The sequence below is a fragment of the Melospiza georgiana genome, chromosome 10, assembly GCF_028018845.1.
Source record: "Melospiza georgiana isolate bMelGeo1 chromosome 10, bMelGeo1.pri, whole genome shotgun sequence".
NCBI classification, from domain to species: Eukaryota; Metazoa; Chordata; class Aves; order Passeriformes; family Passerellidae; genus Melospiza; species Melospiza georgiana.
Window position 1 is genome coordinate 15,430,910 of NC_080439.1, and position 27,556 is coordinate 15,458,465.

General features: G+C 39.9%; 1 protein-coding gene across 8 annotated transcripts in view; it reads left to right on the plus strand.

Moving 5' to 3' along the window:
* Window positions 1-678: 678 nt before the first annotated feature.
* SPHKAP (SPHK1 interactor, AKAP domain containing) overlaps window positions 679-27,556 on the plus strand; it is a 63,899-nt gene continuing 37,021 nt past the window's right edge. For 2 of the 8 annotated variants that reach the window (XM_058030891.1, XM_058030884.1), the window contains exons 1-3: window positions 767-905; window positions 18,517-18,619; window positions 24,383-24,493. In XM_058030891.1, the coding sequence (XP_057886874.1) occupies window positions 865-905; window positions 18,517-18,619; window positions 24,383-24,493 (255 nt within the window). In that variant the 5' untranslated portion in view covers window positions 767-864. Of the gene's footprint in view, window positions 906-1,146; window positions 1,224-1,290; window positions 1,329-1,532; window positions 1,683-12,415; window positions 12,542-18,516; window positions 18,620-24,382; window positions 24,494-27,556 lie in introns of those variants that run through there. The other 6 variants (XM_058030887.1, XM_058030886.1, XM_058030883.1 and 3 more) reach the window with 6 other exon arrangements.

Genomic DNA, 27,556 nt, shown 5'->3' on the forward strand with positions numbered 1-27,556 from the left:
CTCTGAACAGAGCAGTGACTAAAGAACAGGGCTCACCATACAGGAGTCAAGCTTTCAGCAGCATTTGTAGATTTGTGTAAGCTCTTGCCATGGTTTTACAGCTGGATTCCTGCTGAGTGTTTGCTATGTAACTAACAGAAGGGTAATACTCATCAACTAACTGGACAGGGCATATCTTGGGCTCTGACCTTAGGACTAAACTTATTGAAAACAAATCTCAGCAGAAGTGGAATCTTGCCAGGAACTACAAGGCAATATCAGTTGTCTCCAGCCCTCCAAACCTGAGGCAAAAGGACTCCTGCTGAACCTAGGGTTCAAAACAATGTTTGCACCGTGCATCCACCTCTTGTGTCAAGTGCTTTTAATCTCTCCTTTCATGACTAGAGACCAGTTCTAATCATTTGTATTGCACAGATTCTCTGACATGGTTATGCAAACATGATAGAGCCAAGCCTCAAGGCACTCGGTATTTTCCTGAAAAGAAAAAGCAAACAAACCAGGAAAAGTTTGGTGAAACTAACCAAATAAAGTAGTCTGAATGCGCTCAAAACAAGACGTAAGTTGTAGTTAACTCTAGGCTCCTTCTCTAAATGCTTGTGTGTCACATCTGAGACAGCCAGAAAGCAATCCCCGTCATTTAAATCACATGGTTTACGGGGCTGGGGCTCCAGGAACATCATGACATTCGTAACGAGGACTCGGCAAGGATCGCCCGTATCTCTCTGGAGCCAACGCGCACCTCGCTGTCACATCCCCGTTCCCACACTGCAGCCGGAGCACAACGCCAGCAACTTCTGCGGCCGTCCTGAACTCCCGCAGCCGCCGCCGCTCCAGCGAACAGCTCCGACCGGCTGCGCCTCCCGCATGTCCCGGCCGGGCTCCGGCTGCCAGGCAGCGGTCCGCAGGTGCGAGGAGAGCGGGGCACGGCGCTGCCCTAACGGGGACGGTGCCTCCCGGGGCTCCCTGCGGTCCCTGAGGTGCCGCGCTCGGCCCCGCCGCAGCCCGCACCCCCGGGAGCGCGGGGCCCCGCGGGGCCCGGCCGCGAGGGAGGGCCGGGGGAGGCGGCGGGGCGGGCGGGGGAGGAGTGAGGCGGAGGGCAGGGCCGGGAGGCGCCGCAGCGCCGGGGACGCGCCGTCGCTGCCCCGACACGGCCGGAGCGGAGGGTCCGGTCCCGCCGCCTTCGCCGCCGCCATGGCCGGGCGCCCCCCGCCCGCCGCCCCCAGGTAGGGCCCGCGCCCCTCCCCGCGCGCCGCCGCCTGCGCGCTCCCGGCCGCGCCGCTCGGGGCCGCGCCGCGCGAGGGCGGCCGCGGAGCCGCCGGTGCCGCCGGGTGAGTATCGGCGCCGGGCACCGCCGGGCACCCCCAGCGCGCTCTCCGCGGCACAGCAGCCCGCGGGACGGACGGGCTCCCCGGCCCGAGGAGCCACGCTTGGGTTCCGCGGGGCCCGCGGCGGAGCGGAGCCGCTGCCGGGCGCGGAGGGGCTCCGGGAATTGGCGTGCGGCCGCGGAGGGGCGGGCGACGCGCCGCACCTGCCGGGAGGTACTCGGTCACCGCCGCGGCTTTGCCCCTACGGCTAAACAAGCAACTAGAGGGCTTTTCTTACAATAGAAAGAAAAAATAGCCATTGTCGTCTAAATTCGCTCTAACAGCTGGTTCTCGTGCCGTAGCATCTCGAGAGAGTCGGTAAGTTAATTAGTGCTTAATGATACCTTTAGGATGTTGTGCTTAAACCACTTCGACGCGTGTCCCCTACCTAGTTAATCAGATTGCTTCACGATGAAAGAAAAAGCTAAAAATCATTGTAGTTGTGTTACCCTGGCTCCACCGAACGCGCATTTATAGCGGTCATGAAGAACCGATTAGCGCAAAACTTCCTGCGAGACGGAAATGGATGTACGGATAGCAGGAGCCTACCGGAGATGCAAGATGTGGTTAAGCATAATTTTCAACAATCACAAGTAAATTGCATTTTGATAGTAGCAGGCAGACAGAAGTATTATAGAAATTGTACCATTTAAAACTATCATAGATAAAAAGCATATGTTGTCAATTATTACAATTCGTTTTGGTTTAGTTGTTCCCAGTGCAATGTCTAAAGGAGTCGTAAAAAACGGATAGAAATAAAGTTTGGAGAATGCACAACCTAAAAAGGAAGATGGTGAAACGATGTGTAACTACCTAAACACACAAGAGGAACTACTTGGGGGAGGGAGGGACAACGACACCTGAGTGGGCGATAATTACTTCGAGGAGAAATTGCTTCTATTTACTTGAAAGAAACAAAAAGCTTTAAAGCAATCCCTTAGAGAGACTGACTGAATAGTGTTTCATATCAATAACATTTACTGACCAAACCTTAATAATGCTTTTGCACTTCCATCTGAATTGCCTGGTCTAGAAATAGTCCTTGCCAATTTTTCCCCTGACATTTCAGGGTGAAGAGAAGATTACTTAGCTTTTAAATTTTTGTTATTGATCATAGCACGTAATTTTAATGCATTTTTACACTATGAATAGCAAAGAGATTATAGTAACTTTAGTATTTTATGGGAAGTCACTATCTGAAAGAAGGATGCAGACTTTAAGGCAAGAGAGGCTTTTAGGTTATCTGACATGACTTCTTGTATTTCACACTCTACAAAAATAGGGTAGAATGCAGTCTTGACCCCAAGATAAACAGATATTCCAGCAAGACAGTCTTGAAGGTATCAGGAATTGGACAAGCTGCTGCTTTTCTTGCCTATGGTCTTGTTCTCATTGTTACAAATTTACCTCCTCACAAGCCTACAGTCATTTTCCAACTCCACAATCGTTGCTAAGCTTTTCATCACTGTGTTTAGAAACTGAGGAAGCCAGTCCTAGTCCATTCCAGAGCTCTGCCATCTGGTCATCTCTTCACCTCTGCAATAGGCCTATTAACCCAGATAGAATTGCCTATTTCTGTAGCAAGGCCAAGGCTAATCCTGTTCATGTGAGCAAGGTACCTCTTTCATCTTCCTGAAGAGTGATTCTCTTCCCAGAGCTTAAGCAGGTCAGACTCCCTACACCAAGAGCTACCATTCTCTCATTTATCTCCTGAGGCTCTTTTGATAGCTGCTTGTTATTTGTTAATCAAGGTAACCCTTTCCTTGCTGAAGCTTTAATTGTAAGCTTTCTGTCTGGGAATAAGGATCCCAGGACTCCAGGAAGGGTGACCAAAACAGCAAGTAGTTTATTCAGGTCATGCCTGTCTTCATCAGGAAACCATGAATTAAAAAAAAAAAAGCACATCAGGTCAGCCATAGGACAGATAACTTGTCATCATTCACCTGCAGCTCATTATGCCCACCATACAATATTTAGACAACTTTTAGTTGAGGTGCAGTCACAACAGCTGTTGAGAAATGCAAACTTTGAATGTCAGCATTTGGGAGTTAGCTTTACTGACCTCACCAAAGAAAGTTTTCACTGTCAAACTGTTAGAAATCAAGGGTATTTTTCATTTTCCTTACAGAATCACTTCAGGCTTTATTAACCTGTTTCTGTGCCTGTTTACACCTTATCTCAGTCACCTACACATCCCTTGCTCAGTGGAGGCCACAGCTCTGCCCACTTGCTGACTGTCACACATCAACCGTCACTCGCAGAGCTCAAAAACTCAGCTGCACATCAGCTCCTGCTCAGTGCCTTCCCTTCCTTTGGCTTCCACAGCTGGAGGCAAAACCATAAACCCTGGGCTGGGATGCCAGCAGTCACTGCAGAGCAGTGCAGGCAAGTGGCCTTCAGGCTTCTGATAATTGAGCATTTCCAGCAGCAGCTTCTTGCAGTGAACACTTAGCCTGGGGGTCAGATGAGCAGCTGCAGAGAACTGCACAGAGCTGGTAGCTGCCACTCTCCCTTCAAGCAGAATTTTTGATGCATGTTGCAGTTGGGGAGCTGGAAATGTGATCTATAAGGATTTATTTTTGGGGTTTTTTGTTTGTTTGTGGTGGCTGGTTTTGGTTTGTTGGGGTTTCTTTATGGAGGAGGAAAAACACCCCCACATTAAAAAAAATATACCAGCTTGCACTTTGCCTCATCAGGTGAGAGACAGGAAGAAAAAGGCATGAACTTTTTACATATGAGGCAGGAACTTCCTTGTTTCTGGCCACTGTGTTAGTGACTATGTGGGATGCTGCTGCTTAAGGACATGCAACCACCCTCTTTTGTAAAACTGCAGTTTTTCTGCTCAAGCTTACGAAACCAAACCTATAAACATGCAGTTTTCTGTATCCGAAAGAAACATTGGCTGCCAAATAAAAGTCTTTCAACATGTCTTTTGGCCTGGAACCTGCTTTCAACACACCTTTTGTGTAAATACTGGAAAGAAAGGGAGGAATTAAAAGTGTGCTTCAATTCAGAATTGGAAACAGCAGTGGAGCTTAGAAGCAACATTAGACTGAATAGTAATTTGGAAAAATTAAAATGCTTGTACATTCAACAGAGATGAGAAGTAGCAGTAGTTTTAAAAAGTGAAAAGACAAGTCTGAGAATAGACAAGTTCTTTCTGAGAACTTGCTCTGCACGTAACAAAAAAAGCAAGTAATCACAAAATGATCTTTGCTACATCTCAGAAATACCTGGTGTGGCACAGAGTGCCCAAAGAATGGCTGGAAAAAGCCTTTCTGGTTTTACAGGATCCTGGGGGAAAACAAGCACTGTTTACATTTGATGAACATGCTAGGGCTGATAACAGATGTAAGGAGGTAAGGTAAGATATTTGAAGCTGAGAAGAGATCTGAAAGCTGTGGCTGTGTCAGAGCTTCCTTACAGGCAGCAGGCATGTGGCACTCACTGAGTGCCTCTGGAATTTTCACTGTAACACTGTCACAGACAGAGCTGACAGCTGCTCTTGTGCTCCAGCAAGGCAGCCTGCATCTTGTATAACAGAGAAAACAGATTTGGTGGCTTTGAACTAAGATGCTTTTAGGAATGAGTGAAATAAAACTTTGATCCTTTAAGGAGACAAGATTGCAGGCAAAGACTCCACAACAGCCATGGGAATAAGCTACAGATAACAATTCATTGGAATAAATCATTAAAGAAAAGAGAATGCCAACAAAAATAAAATAAACAGAAAAGCAACACATAAACAGAAATAAATACTAAACATTTATTCTGAAAAATTACCAGTGATGAGTGAGATGGTACAAGTGAAGAGGAGCAATGGGCAGTGTTTGGTGGGACTGACCATGGAGAGCACAATTTACAGGCCTGTTCTCCATATTTTTCCACCTCTGTGAGTAAAGGAAAATCGAATGTATTACAAATCTTATTTAAATTAGAGAGAGCGAATAAGTCTCCTGAACAAGTGAGTAATGTCAGAACTCCCATTATCAGGAAACTATGTGCATTAGAGCAGCAGCTGGCGTCACATATGAGGATGAAATTTATTTTTCTGCACTCGTGCAGAACCAGTATTGCAGCCCAACCAGAGGAATCAGTTTAATACTTGCTGGGTATGCTTTTTATTTGCAAATTAGCTGATGAATGTACCAGATATTATGAGTGTAGCAGCCAGAAAAATTATCTGATAAGTTTCAATATTCACTAACTTCTTCCAATGTTAGTTTCAGTCTCAGTGGTGGGAATTCTTGAAATGACATGCTGTGCCCTGTTTTCATGGGCAATTTCTTTAAGCAGTTCACTAACCTGGCTAACCTGTGTTGTTAAACATAGACAGAATTCTCAGAGATGCTTTCCTTCAGTGAGGTCAGGGGAGAAAAAAAAATCAGCTAAAACCAACAGGAACCTAAATTGTCAAAGGTCATAAGTCTGTGCACGAGGGATCTGATCCCTTGAGGGATGGGACTGTGAGGGAGACTCGTAGAAGTAGTAAAGAAGTTAACTATGGAATTTCCATGCTTTGTTTCACTAACCCACTTGTACACTACAGCTTATGTCCAGGCTTGGCATCTCCATTTCTTCCTTATTTAATCAATCGCATCTGGTTTGAATTCTCTAATCCTGCCTACCCTAGCCTCCCACAAGAATTTCTCACTATTTTCCTGAAAATATCCATTAATTTCCTCTTTCAGCTCCAGCTCTAATCCGGTGCATCCCTTTTCCCCTTTGTGGCTGCAGTAGTGTCAGTCACTCTGTTCACACCCTGCCTGTGCTCGCCAACCCTTCTCCTCCTTGCTGCAAGCACTAATAGCCACGTAGTTTTGAGCAGTAACTCAGAAGAAGGAAAACTAATTAAACTTCTACATCAAAACAATAGTTTTAATTACCAACTCACTGGATAAAATGCAGCAGCAGCTCCTCTTCTCCTGATGTGTTGAGCAGCTCTTGCCTGTGCTCTCTGGGGAGAAGCAGAAAGGGGAAGCCTGCCTGGCACTCACAGGGATGAGGCACTTTGTAAAACTTCACCTCTCAGGATCTCAGTGCCAGAAATTGGTGGCACTTGTTTCCCAATTTTTTAACCACCTCTTTGCTTATCAGTGGATTCAAAAGCGCTTCAGACAGCATGTGCAGTACAGCTTCCCTTCCTCCTGCTTTACTGAAAGAGAGAAAGAAAATATACTGCATATTTCTGAGTGTCTTTTAACCCGAACTACAAAGTTAGCATGTGCAGATTAATACTACAATATCTGGGATTAATTTGCTGCCCAGAATGAATTTTAAAACTTCTTTTTTCAGTCTTGTCAGCCTTTGGATTGTTGTCATTAATCTCTGGACTTTCCCTCAGTAATTTTCTTCACTGCAAGACTTGCCTGGTTATTATTAAATATCTGGCTACTGCAAGTGGCCACGACACACAATGAGTAGTTATCAAAGTTAGGTTTCCTCTTGGTTGTGGCGTCACAATTTCTTTTACATCTAATTATTCTTGACTGCTATTTAAGAAAGTGTCATTTGTAAGTCTTAATTAAATTTAATTTATCACTGAAAGAAAAAGTTATTTTCTATAACTGCTAACACAGAACTTGATGCTGGAGTACATATTTCACTGCTAGTGAAATTCAGAACTGGTGAGCAACTCCTGTATAATCCTAGGCAGTGACTTTTAAGACTGAAATTTAGCCTTTATGCACTGTCCTGAGCTGGCTCCATGCACTTGCAATAACTATCTTCCAAGTATTATGGGAGTTTTTTTATTTTCTGGAAAAGTTTTGATCTATTACATGAATTGTTAGGAAATTGAAATTCATTGAACAAGTACATTGTTGTGGTGTAGTTAAAACTTTCTAAACAGAAAAATGCACAGAATTTTGTAGGACTTACTTGTATTTTCTTTTAGCAGTGAAAAATATCTGTGGTCCTCATGTAGTCTCTGTGAGATTGCATAGTTATCAAAATTTCATGTACAGGCATTCCATCAGCCGTGGAGCTGTTCATTACATGCCGTGGCTCCTCAGAATATTAAAGGGAGAAAGAAACGACTCTTAGTTTCCAGAACTGTGTTTAAATCAGGTCCCGATCCGTTTCCCCTAAGATGCATTTACAACCGTCTGTGCTATTTCAATTTGAAAAGAGAAGAAATCAAATCAGCAGGGTAATGTTTCAACAACATACTTATAGATTGTTCCTCTTCTATGTTGTCAGGGCAATGTCCTCCTTCTCAGTGAAAAATGTGTATTACCATTGTAGACATCTAATAAAAATGAACAGGTCATTTATTTTTAAAAGGAAAAGATTTGCGTGTTGTGGTGTTGAAATGAAAACCTGTTATCCTCACATAAACTCTGGAATAAGGCCTTCCCCTCAACTGGAATAAATCAAAATGCTTCTTGAACATTTAAAAATACAGAAGTAATAGCCCAGGTCTTAGGGAGCTTAGTTATAGATCACATTGTATCTGCTAAGACCTTCAATCCTAAACTTAATACATGCCATAAATTCAGTGAAATCCAATGGTCACTTTATCCACTTTCCCAAAGGTAGCATATATGACCTGTATCAGTGTTTACATGATGTAATTTAAGGTTAGTAGAGCTACCAAACACAGAGTTTTTACAAATATACCCATACTTCCGAGATTTTGGGAATCTGTGCATTATGGAACAGTGTATATGACTATAAGAGAGAGGTGGCTTTTGGTACTAGCAACAGTTGCAGATTTTTATTTCATACTAGAGAAATTATTTCATAGTTAAGTATGTATTTGTTGTGTGCAACAGGTGATTTTCTGATTCAGAAGGCAAGGCTTTTAAGACATCACATATAAGAAAAATAATTGACTACTGAAAAAATAGCGACAGACCATAAACAAGTAATATAAATACAAATACTAGTCTAAGTCCAATAATGAAACAAACAAAGAGGCTGTAGGACTGGATTTACTTTGCATTAATTGCTTTTGCATACACAGAACCAGACCTCTGTGTTACCTGTGTCTTTCTGTAGCTGCAATTGTTACAATGACCCTCACTAATGAAACAATAGGAAAGAATATGGTTAAACATGGATTTAAGTACATACTTCTAGTTTCGTTCTTCTGAATTGAAACAGCTTAATGTTCAGAGTAAAATTTAAGCACAGCCAAAGGCATGAAATAAGTGGCAACCTATGATCTTAATGAAGTTAATAGGAAGAGCTGGTTTATATTTTTTTTCATCAGTTGTAAGTGTAGGAATACTCATTTGGCAAGTACTCACAGAATCACGCTGCAGGCAGTGATAAAGTTGTCTGAGAGCTTAACCTGAGCTCAGGCCGTGGGGCAGATGGTCCTGCTGCACCTTGTGCATCCCAGTGGGAACAAGTTAACCATGTCAAACCCAGGTATCACAACATCTCATAATTAATCTGAAGTTCATTGCAAAGCAGTGGCAGTTTATCTACATCATGCTACTAAGGAATTAATTAAATTAGTAACACATTGACCTGATTCACTGTTAGACTCCCAGAGATAATGTCCCATGATCATTATGGAGTATGAAATGCTGTAGATTTTAGAGAGTAGAATTAAACACTCATATTGCCAAAAAAAGCTCAAGTTTCTTGGACTGAAATATCATGCTTTTTTTAAGCTGGTATAAGTGAGGAGAAAGTTGTGAATGTTGCCTTCACCTACCACCAAATCCTGTTTATCACATTACAGTCCATGGAAAAAAGAAATTCACAAATTGAAGCAAGTTAAACCAAATATAATGTTTGCAATATCTTGACAGAATGGCACAAAAACATGTTTTTTCATATTAAAAGCCAAGTTGATTAGAGGCAGCTTCATTTAGTTCACATCTCTTACAATGATACCATTCTTTTTTTAAAAAAACATACTTTTAAGGTAATGAGTTTTGAGATTTTTTTTCTCTCTAATCACAGACTGACTGTACTTATTGACATATTCACACAGCATCAAAATTGGTAAGATTTTTGTTTCTTTGGGATATTAGTAGCAAATCAGAATTGTTCAAGAATATTTCAGGCATGTAAAATATGTTAAAATAAGATCTGTTGTGAATAAACCATGACAAAATGTATTCTTTGGCATTAAAATAAGCAGAATGTACCCTGACATTTTAACTAGTTTATAAGTGTAACTGCAGGTGGTCATAGAAACAATACTGGATTAAAGAGAATAGGAAATTTCTGTGAATATTTCAGATAAAAACACTTATTTTTAGACCATTGTTTTACTTTTCTAGTATCATTAGTCAAGGTAAAAACATACTGCTTTCTGAACTCTATTATAATCCTAGACAATGTTTTGGAAGGTTTAGCAGGAATCCAAACCAACTTGGCTTTCTTGTGAATTGAAAGGGCTGGGAAAAATAATGAAGTTGAAGAAATATATGCATTCACTAGAAATAATACATTTGCTGGATAGGTACTTTTGAAAGTACTTTAGATACTGTTAAGGTAAAATATTTCCAATAATCAAATTGAGTTTAGTAGGGACCAATATCCCAACTATATAGTGTCATTTTGACCAGTTCTCATCCATAGATATGTTGGTATAGGTGCCAAAGGAACTAATTACAATAGGCTACAAATTGCCTTCATTTTACAGCTGTAGAAATGATGTTACAATTGGGCAGTGTGATTACTGAGAACAGAGGAAGAAGAGCAGACTCTCCTTAGAAGAGTATCAACCAAATCTCCTGGCCTTGCTCACAGCAGCAAAATCTTGGTTCTCTTGTTGAGCAGAAGGGATGCATTCAAGCGTTTGGGTTCAAAGCACCTGCTAAAATCTGTTCTTCCAAACAGGAGATCAGAATGTCTTTGTTGGCTCCCAAAATACCTGCAAGCCACCATTGTGTTGTGAGTGAGGCTCATCTGCCTGTTTCACCTGAAGCACTCCCTCCTTCCCACCTGAGAGCATCCACACAGGCTGACCTGGATATTTATTTGCTGGTGGGAAGGATCACTCTGCAGTGTCCCTGTCCCTGTGTGTGACACTGGTTCACCTAGTGCATGCCTTACAGATTCCTGATAATAGGAATTCCTGATCACCTCATCATATTTTTCTCCCTCTGCTCTGATTGACTTAGATCACAGAAATGCTTCTCTCCCCCACCTCCCCCCAAAAAAACAGGGAAAAAAGGAAAAGAAAAAAGAAGTTGTCATGCTTTACTGACCCGTTCTGTGGCTTACTGGTGGCTGAGGAGTCTTCAGGCATTTGTAATAAATATTTTGTTATAATTTCCTATGGTATTCAGAGATATTAACTTCTGTGATATGGACAGGTGCATCTTCACTACACTGAAGTCAGTTTTCATGCTTTTTAATAAAGAACACTGTACATCATGATACTATAACCCCTTGGCTTGTCATATGCTTACTTTTTTGTTTCTAAGGCCCCAGGCTGTTCCATAATTCAAATTCTGTTATGAAAATCTGGTTTTCCAGTATCAGCAGTCCATTTTCACTATGAGTTTTGCTTTTTATGTTTTTAAAAGTAGCTGAAAGTGATGCTGCGACAGTGGGAAATTCCCAAGCTCCTATCTTAAATATCTGTATTTAGGTACAGACAGGACCCCTTCCTTAATGTCATAATTCCAAAGCCAGATTTATTATTTCTGTGGAGAGGTGGTACAAATAATTTCAGTGTGTCTGCTGAATATTAGGAAAATGCCATTCAAAAGATGAAAGTGATGTTCACCTTCTGATCATGCACATAATCCTGACTACCTGCCACATTTTAATTATGCTTGTACAGTCTATTTGATTTGTAATCAATCTAAAAAGGAAAACACACGAACAGCTAGCAAGGTTTGATTAGCTACACATTTTCTATTCAAATAAAATCGTGACATACGCATTTACTTCTAAGTTATGAACATCTTTGTCACATTACTCTTACCTTCAGAAATATTCAATATATCTGTCTTGAATATAATCACTGAAAAACTTTTATAAATTAAATTTGAGATCTTTAGAGGATGGCCTTAAAAAAATTGTCAGATAGTGAAATACTTGTTTGCATGTGCTGTGCTTTGAGGCTTGTTTTTGTCGGTATCTTACTGTTGTTGCTCTGATGCTCCAAATGAGAATCACATTTGTTGATGACAAAAGCTGTTTGAGAAGCTTGTCTGTGATGTTTGGCTATATAATATAAATAGGATGCCAAAAATACTTAATGAATGAGTTAAGGTGAGATTTACATCCTCCACATAAAAACACCTATGTGTTCCTGTGTGGTATTGCACTGCTTGTCCTGGGACTCCCAGCTGACAGTTTGTGCACAGCAAAAGGATGAGAGGAGCAGCCAGGGAACACAAGTTGTTTGTTAGATACAAGAAACACATAAAACAGGCTGTGAAAAATTACCCAGTGGTTTATGGCATGACAGCCTAATTTTCAATGTCTTTGCTTTCATCCTGAAAAGTGCTCTGAATTTCTATTTCTAGTTGAAATCTGTGGGAGCTGCTTGCACATTTGTTATGTATTTAAATTGGATGAAATTTCACCAGTTTCCAGCTGTGTCACAATGTTTTTTGCAGTCTTTTTAAAGGAGGATCAGGTAACATCATACATTTGAACTATTACATTGTGCTGCACTAACAACACATCCTATATTAAGAATAGGCATTGCCATCAAAAATGCAGAAATATAAATTTCTTAATAAATACACAGTCATGAACATTTTTTTGCTAGAATGGAAAAACAGTTATTCCTCTTTTGTTCTCCTTTTCACAACACAAGGACCAGTAGTGTTGTACAGTACACCTACATACGGTAGGTGAATAAGGGATTTTTTGTGGAACATCTTTTTAAGAATTTTTCAGATTTTATATTGGTTTTTGCTGACTTAGTAGGCTGAAATAGTAGCAATTCTATTGCTTTGCTGTAGAGGAAATGAAATCGCCTTGTTCTGATGTTTCTGTGATACCTATGCCTGTATCTCTCTAAAATCATCTTCCCGGTCAGCACTGCTCACTTAAGTTATGTGTGTACAGACTAATTGCTCAAGGAATCCTTCCTTTAACAAGATTTCTTATCTTTCCTGCAGTCAAACCCTCAGCAGAGCCTTAGTTTCCCACTGGCTGGCACTCCAGACCTGAGTACACACTCCTTGCTTTTGGGGCAGAAAAGCAAGAAAAGCAGTCTGAGTTGTCTTTCAGTCCATCTCCATAAGGTAAAGTCCTTTAGCCTTCCCTGCATTTAAGGGTCTGTCCTTAATCTTCTGCAAGTCAGTCCTTCTTCTTCAGCAGACCTTGCTGGTCCCTGGCTGTTGATCCAGGTCATCTTTTTGTACCTTCTAAAACACCCTGCACCTCAGGAACTCAGCAGCTGTTCCTGTTACCTGTGAATTGTTGTGGGCATTTCCCACACAAAGAGATCTCACAGTTCCTTCTGTCCTTTCCTGTAGTTTCCTCTGACTAAGGTACAAGGCTGGAAATAAGGAAATAATAAGGAAAAGTTCCAGAACTTCTTTCTGGAAGTTTTCTTTATTAAGTAGCCATTCTACCAGCATAACAAAGTTCTGTCTAGAATTGGCTTGCAGCATCTCAGGTCCAGGGGTAGGTGGGGAAAAGGCAGGATGCCTGTCAGCTGTGTGAAAAGCCAGTTTTACATTGGGCTGACTCTCTGTCAGTAAATTACTGACCATCAAAAGCCACCAGCCCAATCATCTGTTGTTCAGCTCCTGAGTGCCAACTCTTTGATTTGGTTGTCAGCTCTCTGAACTGAATATATCCTGCCATAGCTATTGAATGTGGAGGAGTTTGTCAGACTTGTACATAAAGTTATTTTAGCCTTAGTAATTCAATCAGTAAACTCAAGAAGGAAGGAATATTTCTAAGTAGATCATAAAAAATGTAGTTAGCTTTTTTTACATTTGTTCTTCAGTAGAACTGTTGTCTGTTCTTTGATAATATTTTAAAAATATGATTTGAAAGAAGGCTGATGATTGCTACTGCTTACGGAGACTTACAGATTTATTTAATGGTTTATTTTGGAGGTCATTCAGTGCTCTTTGGGTATTGTGAAGTGTACCCCAGCATGGATTATCTTTTCTCTGCATCTGTTTTTCATCAGCTTGTAGCTAAAGACTTGGTCTTTTGGCAGCTGTATCACTGATAAAATGAAATGTAAATCAAGAGTACCCAGTAGACATTATGAAATGAGAAATCAGAATATAAAACATTTAAACTTCTAGTCTTTTTAGTGTGCTCATCTGTAAAACCCAATCCTGTACCTCTCAGAGTGCACAGACAGTGAAGGGAAATATTCAGTATTTTTGTTTCCCATGAAGCCAATAGCAGCCATGGGAGACTGAAAAAAGTTTATTAATACCTTACAAGATGCAATCCTGATATTGCCAGTGATTATATTCTGTTCTTGAGTTCCAAATCCATAATAAAATCAGAAAGACATTTGTTAGAGATATTTATAGAGCATCTGTTTGACTAACCATCTGTGCTCTGATTGAAGTATACACATTGTCCAGACTGAATAAAAACCATTTATATGGATTAGAATAGTAACTTTGACACTGTTACATCTAAAGATTTTGCTCCTAGTGACTTTGCTGACCTGTTTATTTGCAAAGGTAAAATTTAAAACTGTAAAATTTGAAAGGTAGAATGAGGAAAAAGTATGACCAGTCTGTCCACTTCAAAAGGCTTTGAAGTTAAGAGATGCTGTTTGAACACTGCATGCCTTTCAAAACTGCTTCTTGCTTAGGGTCTGGATTAAGCTGGCTGCCTCCCTCAGTTGCTTAGGAGCTTTCAGGTTTATTTGGGAGGGTAGAAGTAAGAAGATGCTAAGGTATTTTGCTCTGCTTTCACTCCTCTCATATTTCTATTTCAAAATGAGGTTCATCCCTTTTTTGTTGTTCATGATGTTCACTACAGATATTAGCAGAACAACAGAAATGGAGCTCACTACAGCTTGGCATTAATTGCACTGAGAAATCCCCCTGTGTTCATTCAGTTTGCTTCCTTCAAGATTATTTTTTTCATGGTTCAGTATGTTTTCTATGTTCAAAATGCCAAGATTAGGAGTCATAATGAAAAGTGAGAAAGCAGCAGGCTGTAATATGATTGATTCAAAAAATATATATGTAATGGTCACTTACTATTTATTGAGATTGCTGCTTAGGAATGATTATTGAACAGCAAGTTTTGGGAAGCTGTTTATGCTTGTTCAAGATGGTAGGAAATTGAAGTTTCTGATACTGTTTCACAAGATTAATTTTCTTTAGTGATAACCTGGGGAATTCTTTAAATTACCTCATCTTAGTTGATGTAGCACCATCTGCCACATCTGCAAAGGAGATAATTATTTTTAGGAGCAGCTGTGGGTTTTTTGATTAAGTCTTGAGTCATCAAGGTCAGTATTTTTGAATTATTTAACATAGGAAAGATGAAGCAATTCGTTTGCATTTTGGGCAGTAATACACCATGTGTTATTATTACAGTCAGTGATATAAACCTCACAGTCATTTACCACAGACCTCTAATTTCCAGGAAATTTGTTTGTATTCTTTGTGAGTGCATATAGCTTGTAAGAAAAAAGTTATCAGTTACAATTCATGAATCAGCACCCGATGGTTAATACGTGTGGAGACTTCTCTATTAATGTAAATACCAAAGTGAAAATTATGCACTTAACACCAAGTCTTATATCCAGGTTCCCAATTTCAGTTTCAAAAGCTGAATTATAGGTTAGGATCTTTCACACCAAAAGAAAACTCTCAAAGTGAGCCATTCCTTAGCAGAGATTGATTGCTCTGCCCGTGGCTTTTTGTGATACCTGCAAGTCAGATGAGCACATCTAACACAGATCAGCCTTCTCCATCACATACTAAACAAGGGAGCCAAGAAAACTTGAGAACTGAGACCTAAAAACTCTAACAGCTTTCTTTATCTTCTAGTGAAAAGCCTCCAATCTGTGCCAGGTGTCTTGAAAGTCCAGCACTTGGTGTAAGCTCTTAATGTGAAGTAACGAGCGTAGTATGTGAATGCAGAGCTATCGCTTGATGATGAGCTGGCTGCATCTCTGCAAGAGTTTCATTCTGCTTCCTGCTGCTGAGGAACTAATGAGAGCAGAAGCTTCTAAAAGCCAGAATATCTTTTCCCTGGAGAGTTAGTGAAAAATAGGTTTATATGACTGCCTTTGCTACAGAGCGAGGGTGGCAGAGCTGTGTGGCCTGAGGAGGGTCTCTTGAGAAAACACCTGTTGAAAATGAAAGCTTAGGAAGGGTACCCGTGGGATAAAGAGAAAAGGAAACTTTGCCCTAACTGAGAGTTGAGATAATTGAAAAAGAGATGTTGAAAAGCCAAATCCATGTTCAGTGTTGGAAGACCTTTGCCCCTGAAAGTATCTGTGCTGGACCTCATGCACTGCACTTCCTGAGTTACAGAAGACTCATTTTTATGGTACTGAATTCCCAGCCTGCAGCAGCACAGCTGGGTGCTCATTTTCCCCTCAGCTGGCATGCATTGCTGCACATCTCCTTTGTGTCACACCTAGACATGGACCTGAGTGACTAGCAAGAGTGGCCAGGGGGGTATCCCTGTGCTTCTTCTAGAAATCATGTAGCCATAAACTCAATAAGGAAAAGGCGGTGGAGTCTAAAACTGAATGTAGCTCTCCTATTTTGACACTTCTTTGTTAAAATTTTCTCCATCTCAGCGACTGAACCCTGACTGGTTTAAGCTGTCTGCAAGTGGTGGGAGCCCAGAGCTCCTGTCCCTGGCACAATTCAGGAGCTGAACTGCAGTGCAGCCCGAGAACAGGGATTCTGCTCAGCAGTTACAGAACAAGAGATGTGAACCTAAAAAAGAAGCTCTGAAAGTGCTTCTGAAAGTGTTAGAGATACTTGTAAATGCGGTGTCCCTTGTCCTGTGAAACACAGTTGCTGATTTTTCCTGTGCTCCAAGTTATCAGCTGGATGTGAAATACAACTCTTGAGGACTGGGATAGGTGACAAGAGGATTTAGGTTTACCAAATTTTGGGAATACCGAAGGCCGTTGAGTTTCCTGTCTGAACTTTAGTATGAGTGAGTGCCTAGTCTCATTTAAAATATTTAATGGCATTTTACATTTATTTCAATTATCATGTGCTTTTAACAGGGTTTTCTACATTTACAAATGAAAAGTGGGCTTATTTTGAAAAGAACACAGATTTTAAAGGATTAAGAAGCTTTTACAGATCATTTCACTTTCCGCATGACTTGGAGGAGAGCTTTACTTTGTATGGGCCATGTCATGTGCTACCCCTTGCTGAAATACTGTCTAGAGATAGCGCAGATTTGTTTATACTCCAGAATGTAACTCTTCAACTACATTTTCCAGCTATGCTTTAATGTGATATTCTATTTGTACTGTTTAATTAAGTTCTAAAGAAGGCCTTCAGGTAGTTGTCAAATTGTTATCTTTGCTGCTGTTAGACTCAACAACACTTCAGGCACTGAAGTTCAGTTCCCTGCACACAGTGGAACTGAGAGCAAATAGTCATTAGGAGCCCATCAGCTCCCTGTGGCAGGGCCCTCAGCCTTCCTCTCGGTGAAGAGCAGGAGAAAAGAGTACAACAGGCCTTGTAGTTCAGCCTGGAGGTCAGCCTTGATCTGTAATTTTCTGTCAGATTGCAGAAGTGATGCATCTTATAAAAAGAGGCAGTGCACAGCTTCTGCTAGGAGTGGTGAGTTTTACCTCATCCAAAGGCTGCATCTTAATGTGGACTTATCAAGGAGGATACTTAACTTATATAAGATTTGACCCTCTGAATATGAGATTGCTACTTTAGATGGAGATAGAAAGCCAGAATTGATTTCATGTGTTTAATTTCCCTCATTTTGTTAAAGAACTCAGTATAAGAGCTATAAAATGCTATTTTGCTGTGTCAAATGCCAGAGAAATTACTGCCCAGAAATATTACTGTGTATCTATGTCATCTGAACAATGAAGCAGAGTTTTGTAAACAGGCAAAAGTCTTCTTTCTAAATACAAATGATGCTGGTATCTTCCAGAGTATTGAGTGGTAACATACTTTCCAAGTCAATTAATCCTCTGGTCTCTCTTGTGCATCTATATTCAGTCCTCCCATGTATTTCATGAAACTTCCCCCCAGCTAGAAATTAAAAATTCGTAAATTAGTTTTATATTTTTTAATTCACTCTTCTAATTCCAGTGCATCTAGATACTTTTTTAAATTATTGTGGAGTAGCACCACACATGTCAGCAGAATTCTCATTGACACAGTTTCTTACCAGTGGGAATGCATATATTCATGGCTAGTCCTAAGCACTCCAAAGACCCAATCTGAGAAGCAAAACATGACCGTGTAGGATAGTTTTCTCTTAGTATGTTCCGGCATAAATGGTCTTTTAGCACATATGGCCTTTAACTGTGATTGTGTCATGACCAGAGGGAGAAGCTTCATTAATCTTGGAACAATGTGATTATTTAACGATGGAAGATCTTTGAAGACTGGCCTGAACTATTCCAGAAGAAAAGTATGAGGGTTGGTTCTTGCTGTGTATGCAAATAATTTGGCTGGGGGAACTTGGTTTTATGGTTTTGTACTTCGCATCTGCACAGTTCCAAAGTAAACATGTTTGTTGTGTACAAACAGAATCACAAAACAGAATATGTGCATGACTTAGCTTAGCCCCAAACCTACAGTGTACTGAGTTGTTCCATCTGGATTACAGAATACTGCCTCTGCTGTTGTGTTTTTTACTTTGCAATCACTACCCCTTTTCTTCCTTCCTGGCAGGTAAAAATGCAGCAAATATTCCTGTTGTTTACCAAGCATTTCATTTGCTGCTCCAAGCTGCCTGCTTATGAAAAAAAGCTAGTGCCACTTTTTACAGTGGCATTCAAGACAGACAGGTCTGGTTGTAGGCAGTTTATGCTTTCCTCTATTGTTCAAAAGACATCAGTTTGCTATTTTATATCCAAAAGCTCAAGATAGTCTTCCTAAATGAAAAAAATTAGCAATAAAATAGACTAGTAAGTAACATCAGCTAGCAGAATACAGACAGCATCTATTATTCTAAGTTACATCTCCTTACTAACCTGCGTTTTGGTATTACTTGAGTTATTTATGTGGCTGAGTCACTGGAAAGGTTTTTGGGGGCTTGTTTCTTTTTTGTTCTTCAGCAACTTGGAATCTCCACTGATGCATGAAGTCCCAGAGCGCCAAGGCAGCAGCACAGACAGTTCTGCAAGCAGTTTGGGAAGCTCTGTCACAGCATGTAAGAAGGTAACTTTTAAGTTTATGTTATATTCAAAGTCCAGTATATATACAGCTTTGCTTTTTAGCTTTCAGCTTTATTGAGGAATACAAAATTTAAGTGATACTTAGAAAATGTCTGGTCCCAAAATACATTATACATATTTGGGAGGTAAACTCCCATTGAAATTTTCTAATTTACCTCATTATCTGACATTTCATTATATGAAATAAAAGCCATGCATAGCATGAAAACCTTCAGGACTGCTTCTCAGTAAATGACAAGTTTCTGGGACCCAGACAGCTTTGCTTCCTCAGGTCAATGCAATGGAGGGTCCTTCATGAAAAAAACTTTGATTGGAATGATTTCTACAACAAGAGGTGGTATAGACTGCTATTATTGTTTCCTAAAACCAGGTTTATATGTTGTTATTATTAATTTAATTTAGAGCATTGTGGGGGGGAGGAGGGAGTGACACCTGTGTGTATGTATGTCATTAGGAGGGGTCAAATGTCATTTTATGCATGTAGTTAATTTCAGTACAACTGATAATAAAAGGTGAAGACCTTTTATTCTTCCTTCCTAGAAGCTTGTTATGGCAGCACAGTCTGAGGGAAGGGGGCACTACCAGACACTATTGAGGAGGACAGGCGTTCACCTCTCACTCTGCAATAAACCTCAGAGCTCTACTGTCTCCCACAGGCATAATTCTAGAGCTGAAAAGATAGCATTCAATTTTAAACTTTCACAGTTCATTCAGTCTTCTCATAATTCTGTCTTTAATAATGCTTTCATTTTGGGCTTGGAGTTTTTTGTTTGTTTTCTGTAAGAAGAGTGAAGGATAAAACATGTAGATGCTAAAGATTTTTCCTTATGCTGAAAACCTTGCACAGAAAATTTGTTAGATATAATATCATTGATATAAAAAGAGAACTCGATAAGACAGATGTGTATGCTGGGACTGGGCTTTTCTTCCTCACCTCAATGTGGCTAAAAGCTAAAATGTCAATATTTCTTTCATTTTATCAAAGGGTTCATTTGCAAAATAACAGTTTTTAAAAATACTGCTGACTCATATAGACAGAAAATCTACTGTGTGGGAAAACATCTTAAATTGTCGTTTAATCTCAGAGTTGTTTAGTTTACGTAAGAGTGAAGGAGAGTGGCACAACACTAAGTGCCACCACTGCCTTTACAAAAAGGGCTCCTTCTCGGTCACATTCACAGGTATCACTCTCTTTTAAAGGGTAGCCTGTATCACATGAGCTGTTCATTGTAAAACTAGTCAATTTTATGACTGTCAGCACACTAAAAGAAAAGTTATTAACTTCTGACAATACTTCTGACAAACAGCAGGATATTTTTGGCTTCTTTACACTATTGTCAGAGAAAGTTTACTTTTTGTGTGTGTGTGTGTGTGTGTGGAAAAGGATGAAGAGTTCTCTTTCAGCCTGTGTTAGGTGGTTTTGCAGTTAGATGTGTAATTGGTGGTGGAGTGAAATGCTGTGGGCTCCTGCTGCAAGGGAACAGTTTAAACAGTTGACTTGCAGGTTTGAGTAGTTATATTTGGCATGACTGGCTCCTGTCAGGAACCATATGAGATGTAGCCTGTTACTAAACAGACCAACCTAAATGAATGCAGGAGATGTGCCCCTTGATATCTCATTTTATTCTGTATATCCCACTTTCCTATCTTTTTTGATGAGTAGTAATTAACCAAAGCAATTAAGATGTTCAGTCACGAAGACGCAGATGTTTCATTTGTGGAGCAGAGCCTTTTTAATGCTGTCTCGGTTTTAGATATTTACTGTATTTTAATGTCTTCTGATCTAAATCAGGGAGCAGGAAGCTGTTACACTAAACTCATATGCAGTATTTTCCTCTGGGAAAGAGTGACTTTTCTAATCCACACTCTGCTAGAGGCTGATTTAGTTCATTGATTCACAACACACTGAGTAATGCTGACGGCTGAGTCTCTAGATGAGAGTGGAAAACTTTTTTTTAGAACCATGAATTACTGCTGATTTCACATTTAGTGCATGATGCAGATTCATCCTGAATTATTTTCTGAGTGTGATGATCCCGCTCCAAACCAGATATACAGCAGTATAGTGTGTGCAGCTGTCACATGAGTATGGTCAATGCATCAAATTCTGCTTTCAGTTTTCAGCTGATAGGAAAAATTCTAACAATGTGTCAGTGGGATTGGCCCTGCACTTGTCTTAATTAAATAAGAATGAAGATAAGTACAAGACAGGAGGATGAAATTTTGGCAAGTGATAGTGTTTGCCATAAAGAGCAGGACTGCAGACTGACAGCTGAAGGAGAAGAGGGCTCGTTTTCTTGTCCTTTGGTACAGATCACCTCAGTATATTTTGAAAAAAATGCTTAAATGCAAGAATGGCAGTGGTAATATGCTGGTAGAGATACAAAGAGTCCCTGTTCTCACATTGCTTTTGATTAATTAACGTGCTCTGTTAATTTAGATCAATTCCTTCAAGCTTATACACTTTTGATCACTGCAGTCATATATTATTTTACTATAAGGACTTTGTATTTTCTTTTAAACGCATGAATATCCAATCACGTTTTCATGCATGTGCAAACTCCCACTTTGTCTAAACACATGAACGTATTTAACAGGGAGAAGTGCCTTACAATAGCAAGGGGCTGTAAGAAATATTCCATTTATTCTTACCACATGTGTGTCTTTGCTCACAACAATACTGTCTGTTACCAAAGTATGGCCAAAAGTTCACATGGCGTCTAGAGATACATTTTTGCACAGCAGGTGTGTGTAACCCTGCCTGTAACCAGCATTGCAGGGTAGCCCAAATTATCCTTCCTCCACAGAAGTACCAAGAGGAAAGCTCAGAGCTATATCATGTCTATATGGTCCTAATGCAAGAGTTTGTGTTTCATAAGATGGAGTTTAAACTGATCCAAGGTTTACCCTTCGCTCCTGCTACCACTGGCTCAAATGTCATCTCCATCTCCACTCAGACCTGTGTAAAACCAGACCATGTGCAAGGACACCTCTGGCACACATTCCTGCATTCCCCCATCCCCACAGCACTGACTTTTTGGAACCGTTTCTGGAGCCTTTCCAAATTACTTTGAGCCAACCTCTGTTCCTTAGATCTGACCAGCTGACCTCTGCCAACTTATCTACTTGGGGTTACTTAGAAATCACCTGCTGTCCCAAACTTCCATGTAGTAATTTCTACCCTTGACTTCACAGTCTGTTATGAAAAGCTGCACACAAAAATTAAATGCAATATAAAGCCTTGGAACTCATAAACCACCCTGGAGTGACTCAAGCTTGGCAACCATGACCTGACCTGACCAGACCAAAACATTTATCTTTATCAGTATTTGCTTCCTGATAAAAAATCTCTGGAAGAAAATTAAAGCTACCAAGGGTCATTTAACATCCCACAGGAGACAAAGTAGGTGAAGTGTGGACTGCCCAGCTCATTTCATGGGTTTTTCATGTACAATATACATCTGCTATGATTGAGCTGTTCTGAAATGCACACCATGTCCTTCTGAGACAGAGATGAGCAGCACCAAGGATATCTGCAGCTTGTTTTGACATGATAAATTTCTGCCTATCACAGTTTCTCAGAAACCGAGTTTTGGGAAAGAAAGATCTAAAGTCATTAAGGTTGAAGAAAAATTCACCATGATCTTTAAGGGAATTAAACAAGATTGCTTGTTGCAGCAAAAGCTGTTTGAGCTTAAAGTTTCCTGTGTATACAAAATTATGTTTTAACAGGTTATTAGAACTTCAGCCCTTGAGGATGAGAATGTCTAGAGTCTAATTAAAGCTTAAATTACATATGTATATATATATGTTTATGTGTGTTTTTGTGTATGTTCAGTTCTATGTTGTCTTCTCAAAGCCTCAGAGAATGGTAATTTTTCAGAAAGAGGAAAACAATGCTTAATTCTAAATTTTACCAACCAGTTCATAATGCTTCAAGATTTCCTCAAAATAAAAGCAACAAACCCATACAACAGTTGATTACACTAACAGGAAATTGTTTCTTTGGGATATGGAGAGTATTATTTTTCCTGTCTAGTCTTGGAGTTATGATGGCAGGAATCTTTTTGCACTGAGATGGGAGGTTATAAAATTTACTGAGAGCAGAGTTGTTGCACTGGTAAACACAATTAGCTAGCAGCCCCCAAGAAGAGGCTGGTGAAGCATTCATAAGCCTTTGGCACTCTCAGAAGAAAGTCTTTGGGTACTTTACTTCCCATGAATATTTTTTGAACCTTAAATTTGTATTTTAAAGATCTTTGGAAGAAAACCCATAGCAGGGCTGGTGTACTGAGAAACAACCACAAAGGTGGGAAGTCTCCATGGAGGGCACCAAAAAAGGGGAATGAAGCAGGCCAAGCTCAGGACCTGTGGTGTTCCCCATTACCTCCTCATCCCTCTCCTGCTGACTTTTATTCAGAAATCAATAAAAGTATAATACAGGGAGTGAAATATTAACTGTGCTTTCTACCATAAAGATAAAAATTAGAGTGGGAGTTAATCTATGGGTGGTAATAAGCTTACTCCTGGATGCCCCCAAGGATTAGAAACTGTGTCAGCTGGCCAGATGAGCTTTCCACAGTCATTCATCTTCCTTGAGAAATGAGAAGGACTCACAAGTTATTCTCATTTCTTTTCCTAAGGAAGGGATCTAGGCTTAGAGATACAGTATTCTTGAAGTAGGACAAATGTGTGTCAATACAAAACATGCAGTCAGGTAAAGGAAAGTACCGTAGATAGATTTTTCTTTCCCTAGATATAGCAACAAATTTCTATTTTTAAATATAATTATTAAAAGTCCAAAAATTAGAGTACAGACTATTTTCAGGTAGTACGAGAATTACAAGAAGTAAAAATAAAATATTCATCTGTTTCGCAAATATACCTCTTAACATTGCTGCCTAGTGAAGATGATAAGCCATAGGAAATGCTCTGTAAGTAGCACCAACGGTGCACCAATATTTTCCCTAGCTGTTTTAAAGATACTAATGGTCCCTCTTTTTCATGGTAGAATACTAGTACAGAGGCAGAAAGTAAATAATTCAGTTTAATTTAAGCATCAGATTTGCAAACTGGCTTTGCCTCTTTAAAGTCTACAGATCTCTGTAGCCCCATTTTGGTTTTGTTTGAGTGGAGCTGTGGCACAAGCTGTAGGGCTGAGTCAACACAGAGATTCAACACAAAGTTTTGGTCTCAGGGTGCTGACTGACCTCAGGACTCATTACAGAAGGTCCAAAATACTTCAGCTTCTCAGAAAGCAGAAAAACTGGTTTAAGAAGGAGTTTGGAGCCTAGAAGTGCCAGAAATGAGGCTGCTGGCAGAATGAGCAGTACTGATCTACTGTGGAGAGAGATACAGTCAGTCATAGAGGCTGCAAGTTGGTGTGCTCTGGTGTAATTGAATAATTTGTTTTCCTAATATGTCTGTTTATCACTTTTATGCAGAACAAAACTAATAGCAATATTTTTCAATAAAAATACTGGGTTTGGGCAATTCCTTCAAGTGTCTGTCTCCAAGTTCTGGAAGAAAATAGGTTCACACTTCAGGGGATATATAAGTTATTTGACTAAAGGTGCAGTAACTGGATGGGTCCAAACCAAACAGGTCTGTCTTGTCCATCTTCCCCCCCCCCCAATCCACTTCCCCCAGTTTTGTCAACAAAATTTCCATTTAGTTACAATGATAGGGTTCCAGCCCCCAAAGCACAATAGGGTTATTATTTTAACAATTTTTACTGTTTTAACAGATTCTCTGCAGTAACAGTCTGCTAGAATCAACAGACTACTGGCTGCAGAATCAGAGGACACCATGCCAAATTGGCTTTCTAGAAGACAAGTCAGAAAGCAGCTGTGCCTCAGTAAGTACTCACTGCCATCTCCTCCTTGAGAGCTCTTTGGATAGGCTGTGGAGCTGACAACAGTGCATGTTAAACCAAAAAAACTCTGTAATTTCCAGCTTTCTTTTAAAAGCAGATATACAAACTAAAAATACAGATTTCTGTATAAAGCACATTAATAAAGACTGCTGCAGAGTTTCCCCATATTTGGCTTTCAGACTTTGGTGGCTCTATGTGTTTTTTTATGTTCATAATCTGCAACTCACAAGAGAGAAAAATAAGCCAAAGAGAAAATTATTCCGAACCATAACTTGTTAAGTGGCAGGTTGGAAAGAGCAGATGTTTAAAAGACTGCTCAATGTTCCTGAAGGCAGAGAGACACAATTAAAGAGAAAAAGCTCTTTCCATGTTAGATGAAAGGAAGCTGCTGAAGAACTCATACAGATTTATTTTGCACTTGAAATTAAATTTCAATCTCATTATTGTGGGTTATAATGCGATAAAGATCAGTTTTTGTTTAACAATGTGCATGAAGAAATAGGAATTATGTTGCTTTATAAACTGTCTACATGAAACTGGATGGAAATACATGGCTATGTTTTTAATGGTTTTTTACTTGATGGAGGAGTCAGAAGAGCAGATGTTTCCCCAGAATCCTATTGGAGTACTATTCCCTGGTCTCAGTGAGCAAAGTAGGGCTTTAGGAAAGATTAGCTTTATCTCAGGTAAAAGGTTCCCACACAACCTAAAGACCAGCTGATGGTTCTCCTGGAGCCTGCTGGGATTCCCTCAAGGCCAGGGATTTCAGCTCCAGCTGATGAGCCCAGACTGCAGCTGTCAGGAAACTGAATCTCCATCCCTGGACCATTCGTGTCCTGCCCGGGGTGACACAGAGTGCCTGAGGGCAGCAGGAGGGACACAGCAGTGTCACTGCAGCCCTGGGATTTAGGAATATGGCCAGAGGTTACTGGGCTTAACTCAGTCATACCCAGCGCTGCTCTATCACAAGACAGAGTGAGCAAAATACAGCACCTAGTCCCAGTGTGCAAGTGAGCAACCTTGCAATTTGAGAACCTAAACACTTCCTCAACCAGAGCAGGTTCCTCAGGCAGATCACCAGTGGTATCCTCGTTTTTTATACAGGAAGGGATTACTTTTAATTTAAAACATACTGTGCTATAGTCACCTAATTTTACTATTTAGTACTTAATATCCTAAAAATTAGGCTTATTTTCTCAGAGGAAATTACTACCTCAAATAATAATATAAGAATTAATTCTGGCTTGCTTTTTTACCTGTTGAGCTTTTGACTTTTTGCTTAATTTTCTGTAGAATCTTAGAGGAAATTATATTTATCTCTGATAGATGGGGCCTACCAAGCAAAGATAAGTTGTTGTAGAAAGATTATGCCGTGCTAGCGTCCTTATTTCAGGCAACCTTTTCTGATTTTGCCATGCTGTCTGATTTAAAAGGTTAAAGTACCTTAAGGAGCTTTTTCCTCTACACTAATATTATAAGTGGTTTTTTCCTCTTTGGAGAATATTCATCTAATTGGTAAACATTTCATTAAACTTACTTCAGTTAACAGTGGTACTGTTTAGCAGCAGTTATCACTGAGATTAGGATACCTTGTTTCCTGTTAATATAATCAGGTAGTATTTTGAAAGTAGTTTAATTATAGATGTCTTGTTTTGATTGTTTCTACTGAATGAGAACTTAATCAAAATCCACCAATTAGAATAAAAATGCATAAGATCCACATGGTGATGTATAAATGCAATTAAAATTTCTGTAATGTCACATTCTTCTTACCCTTGCGGAGTGACCTCATAAAAGCAGTTTCACATAAAAATAGATACTTTTTCTTACTCCAGAATTGCCAGCTTGCTTTCTCTGGATCGATAACAAATGTTTCCTGCTTTGGACATGCTTTGATGAAGACCTTATTGGAAAAGAGAAAACTAATAGATACTTTGTCCCTAATTTCTCCCCAAATATCTAGATTAATTATCAGTGCTGAATATTTGTGGTTGGCTTATGTTAGTACAAGTTAAGAAATCTAAATTCTTGCTTAATTAGATGACTTATAGTTCTCTTCTAGCATTGCACCATCCTAAAGCACAGTCTCTTCATCTTGCACACAGAAATGTCAATGATGACTTTATCTTAGCAGTTCGTAAGATTTAACACTTTTCTTTGCAATTCTTTTACAGTGTCTCCATATTTAAGGTGGTATTGCCATACTGCTAAAGATGTATCTTAATTTTCTTTTAGGAATTCTTCATGAACGTAGTCATTAAACTATTATTTAAGAAAAGAGCAGGATACAAAACTAAATTAAGAAAAAAAATGGTCCTACAAGATATTTGACACTCATTTGGTTCAAGATGCTTATAAGTGAATTTTCAAGATATTCTCTGACCTTTCATGCTCCAGGCCAGCAAAAAGCCATTAGTGATTATATTTACACTGAAAAAAAAAAAAAAACTTCTCTCAAAATAGATCCAGGCTCCAATGATCTCCCCACAAAATCATCACACCCCACTGCTCTTTGCATGCCCATCCTGTCCCAACACAGACAGGGAGAAAGACATTCCCACTGCACACAGCCTAACAGAGAACTGTCCTGGAGAACCACTGAGGCAGGCAGGCAGAACCTCTCCTTCCCAAGCAGTGTGCCTTTGTGAGAGGGGCAGTGGATTTCCAGACTGGCAGAAATCCTGCAAACTTCCTGGCAAATATCTTGGAGAAGCAGAAGCTACACCCCTAAATGGCAATATGGAAAGTGGAAAATACCTGCCTTTCAATTAAAACAAAGCACTTAGAAACAGTGCTCATTTCTTACTTTAGCATAAGAAGATAACACTTTTTGAAGAGTCGGGATGTGACAAGGGCTCATTTTAAATTGTTTTATATCTCCTTAAAGCTCAGAAGAAAACTGGATTTGCCGGCAGATGGATGAGAGAACAGTTTCAATAAAGTGTTAAAGGTTTTGAAACATTCTTGAAATAGTCCAGCAGCTTTTCCATTTGCAAGTGCTCCTACTCTGTAACTACAAAAATGTTCACTCCAGAATGCTCCACA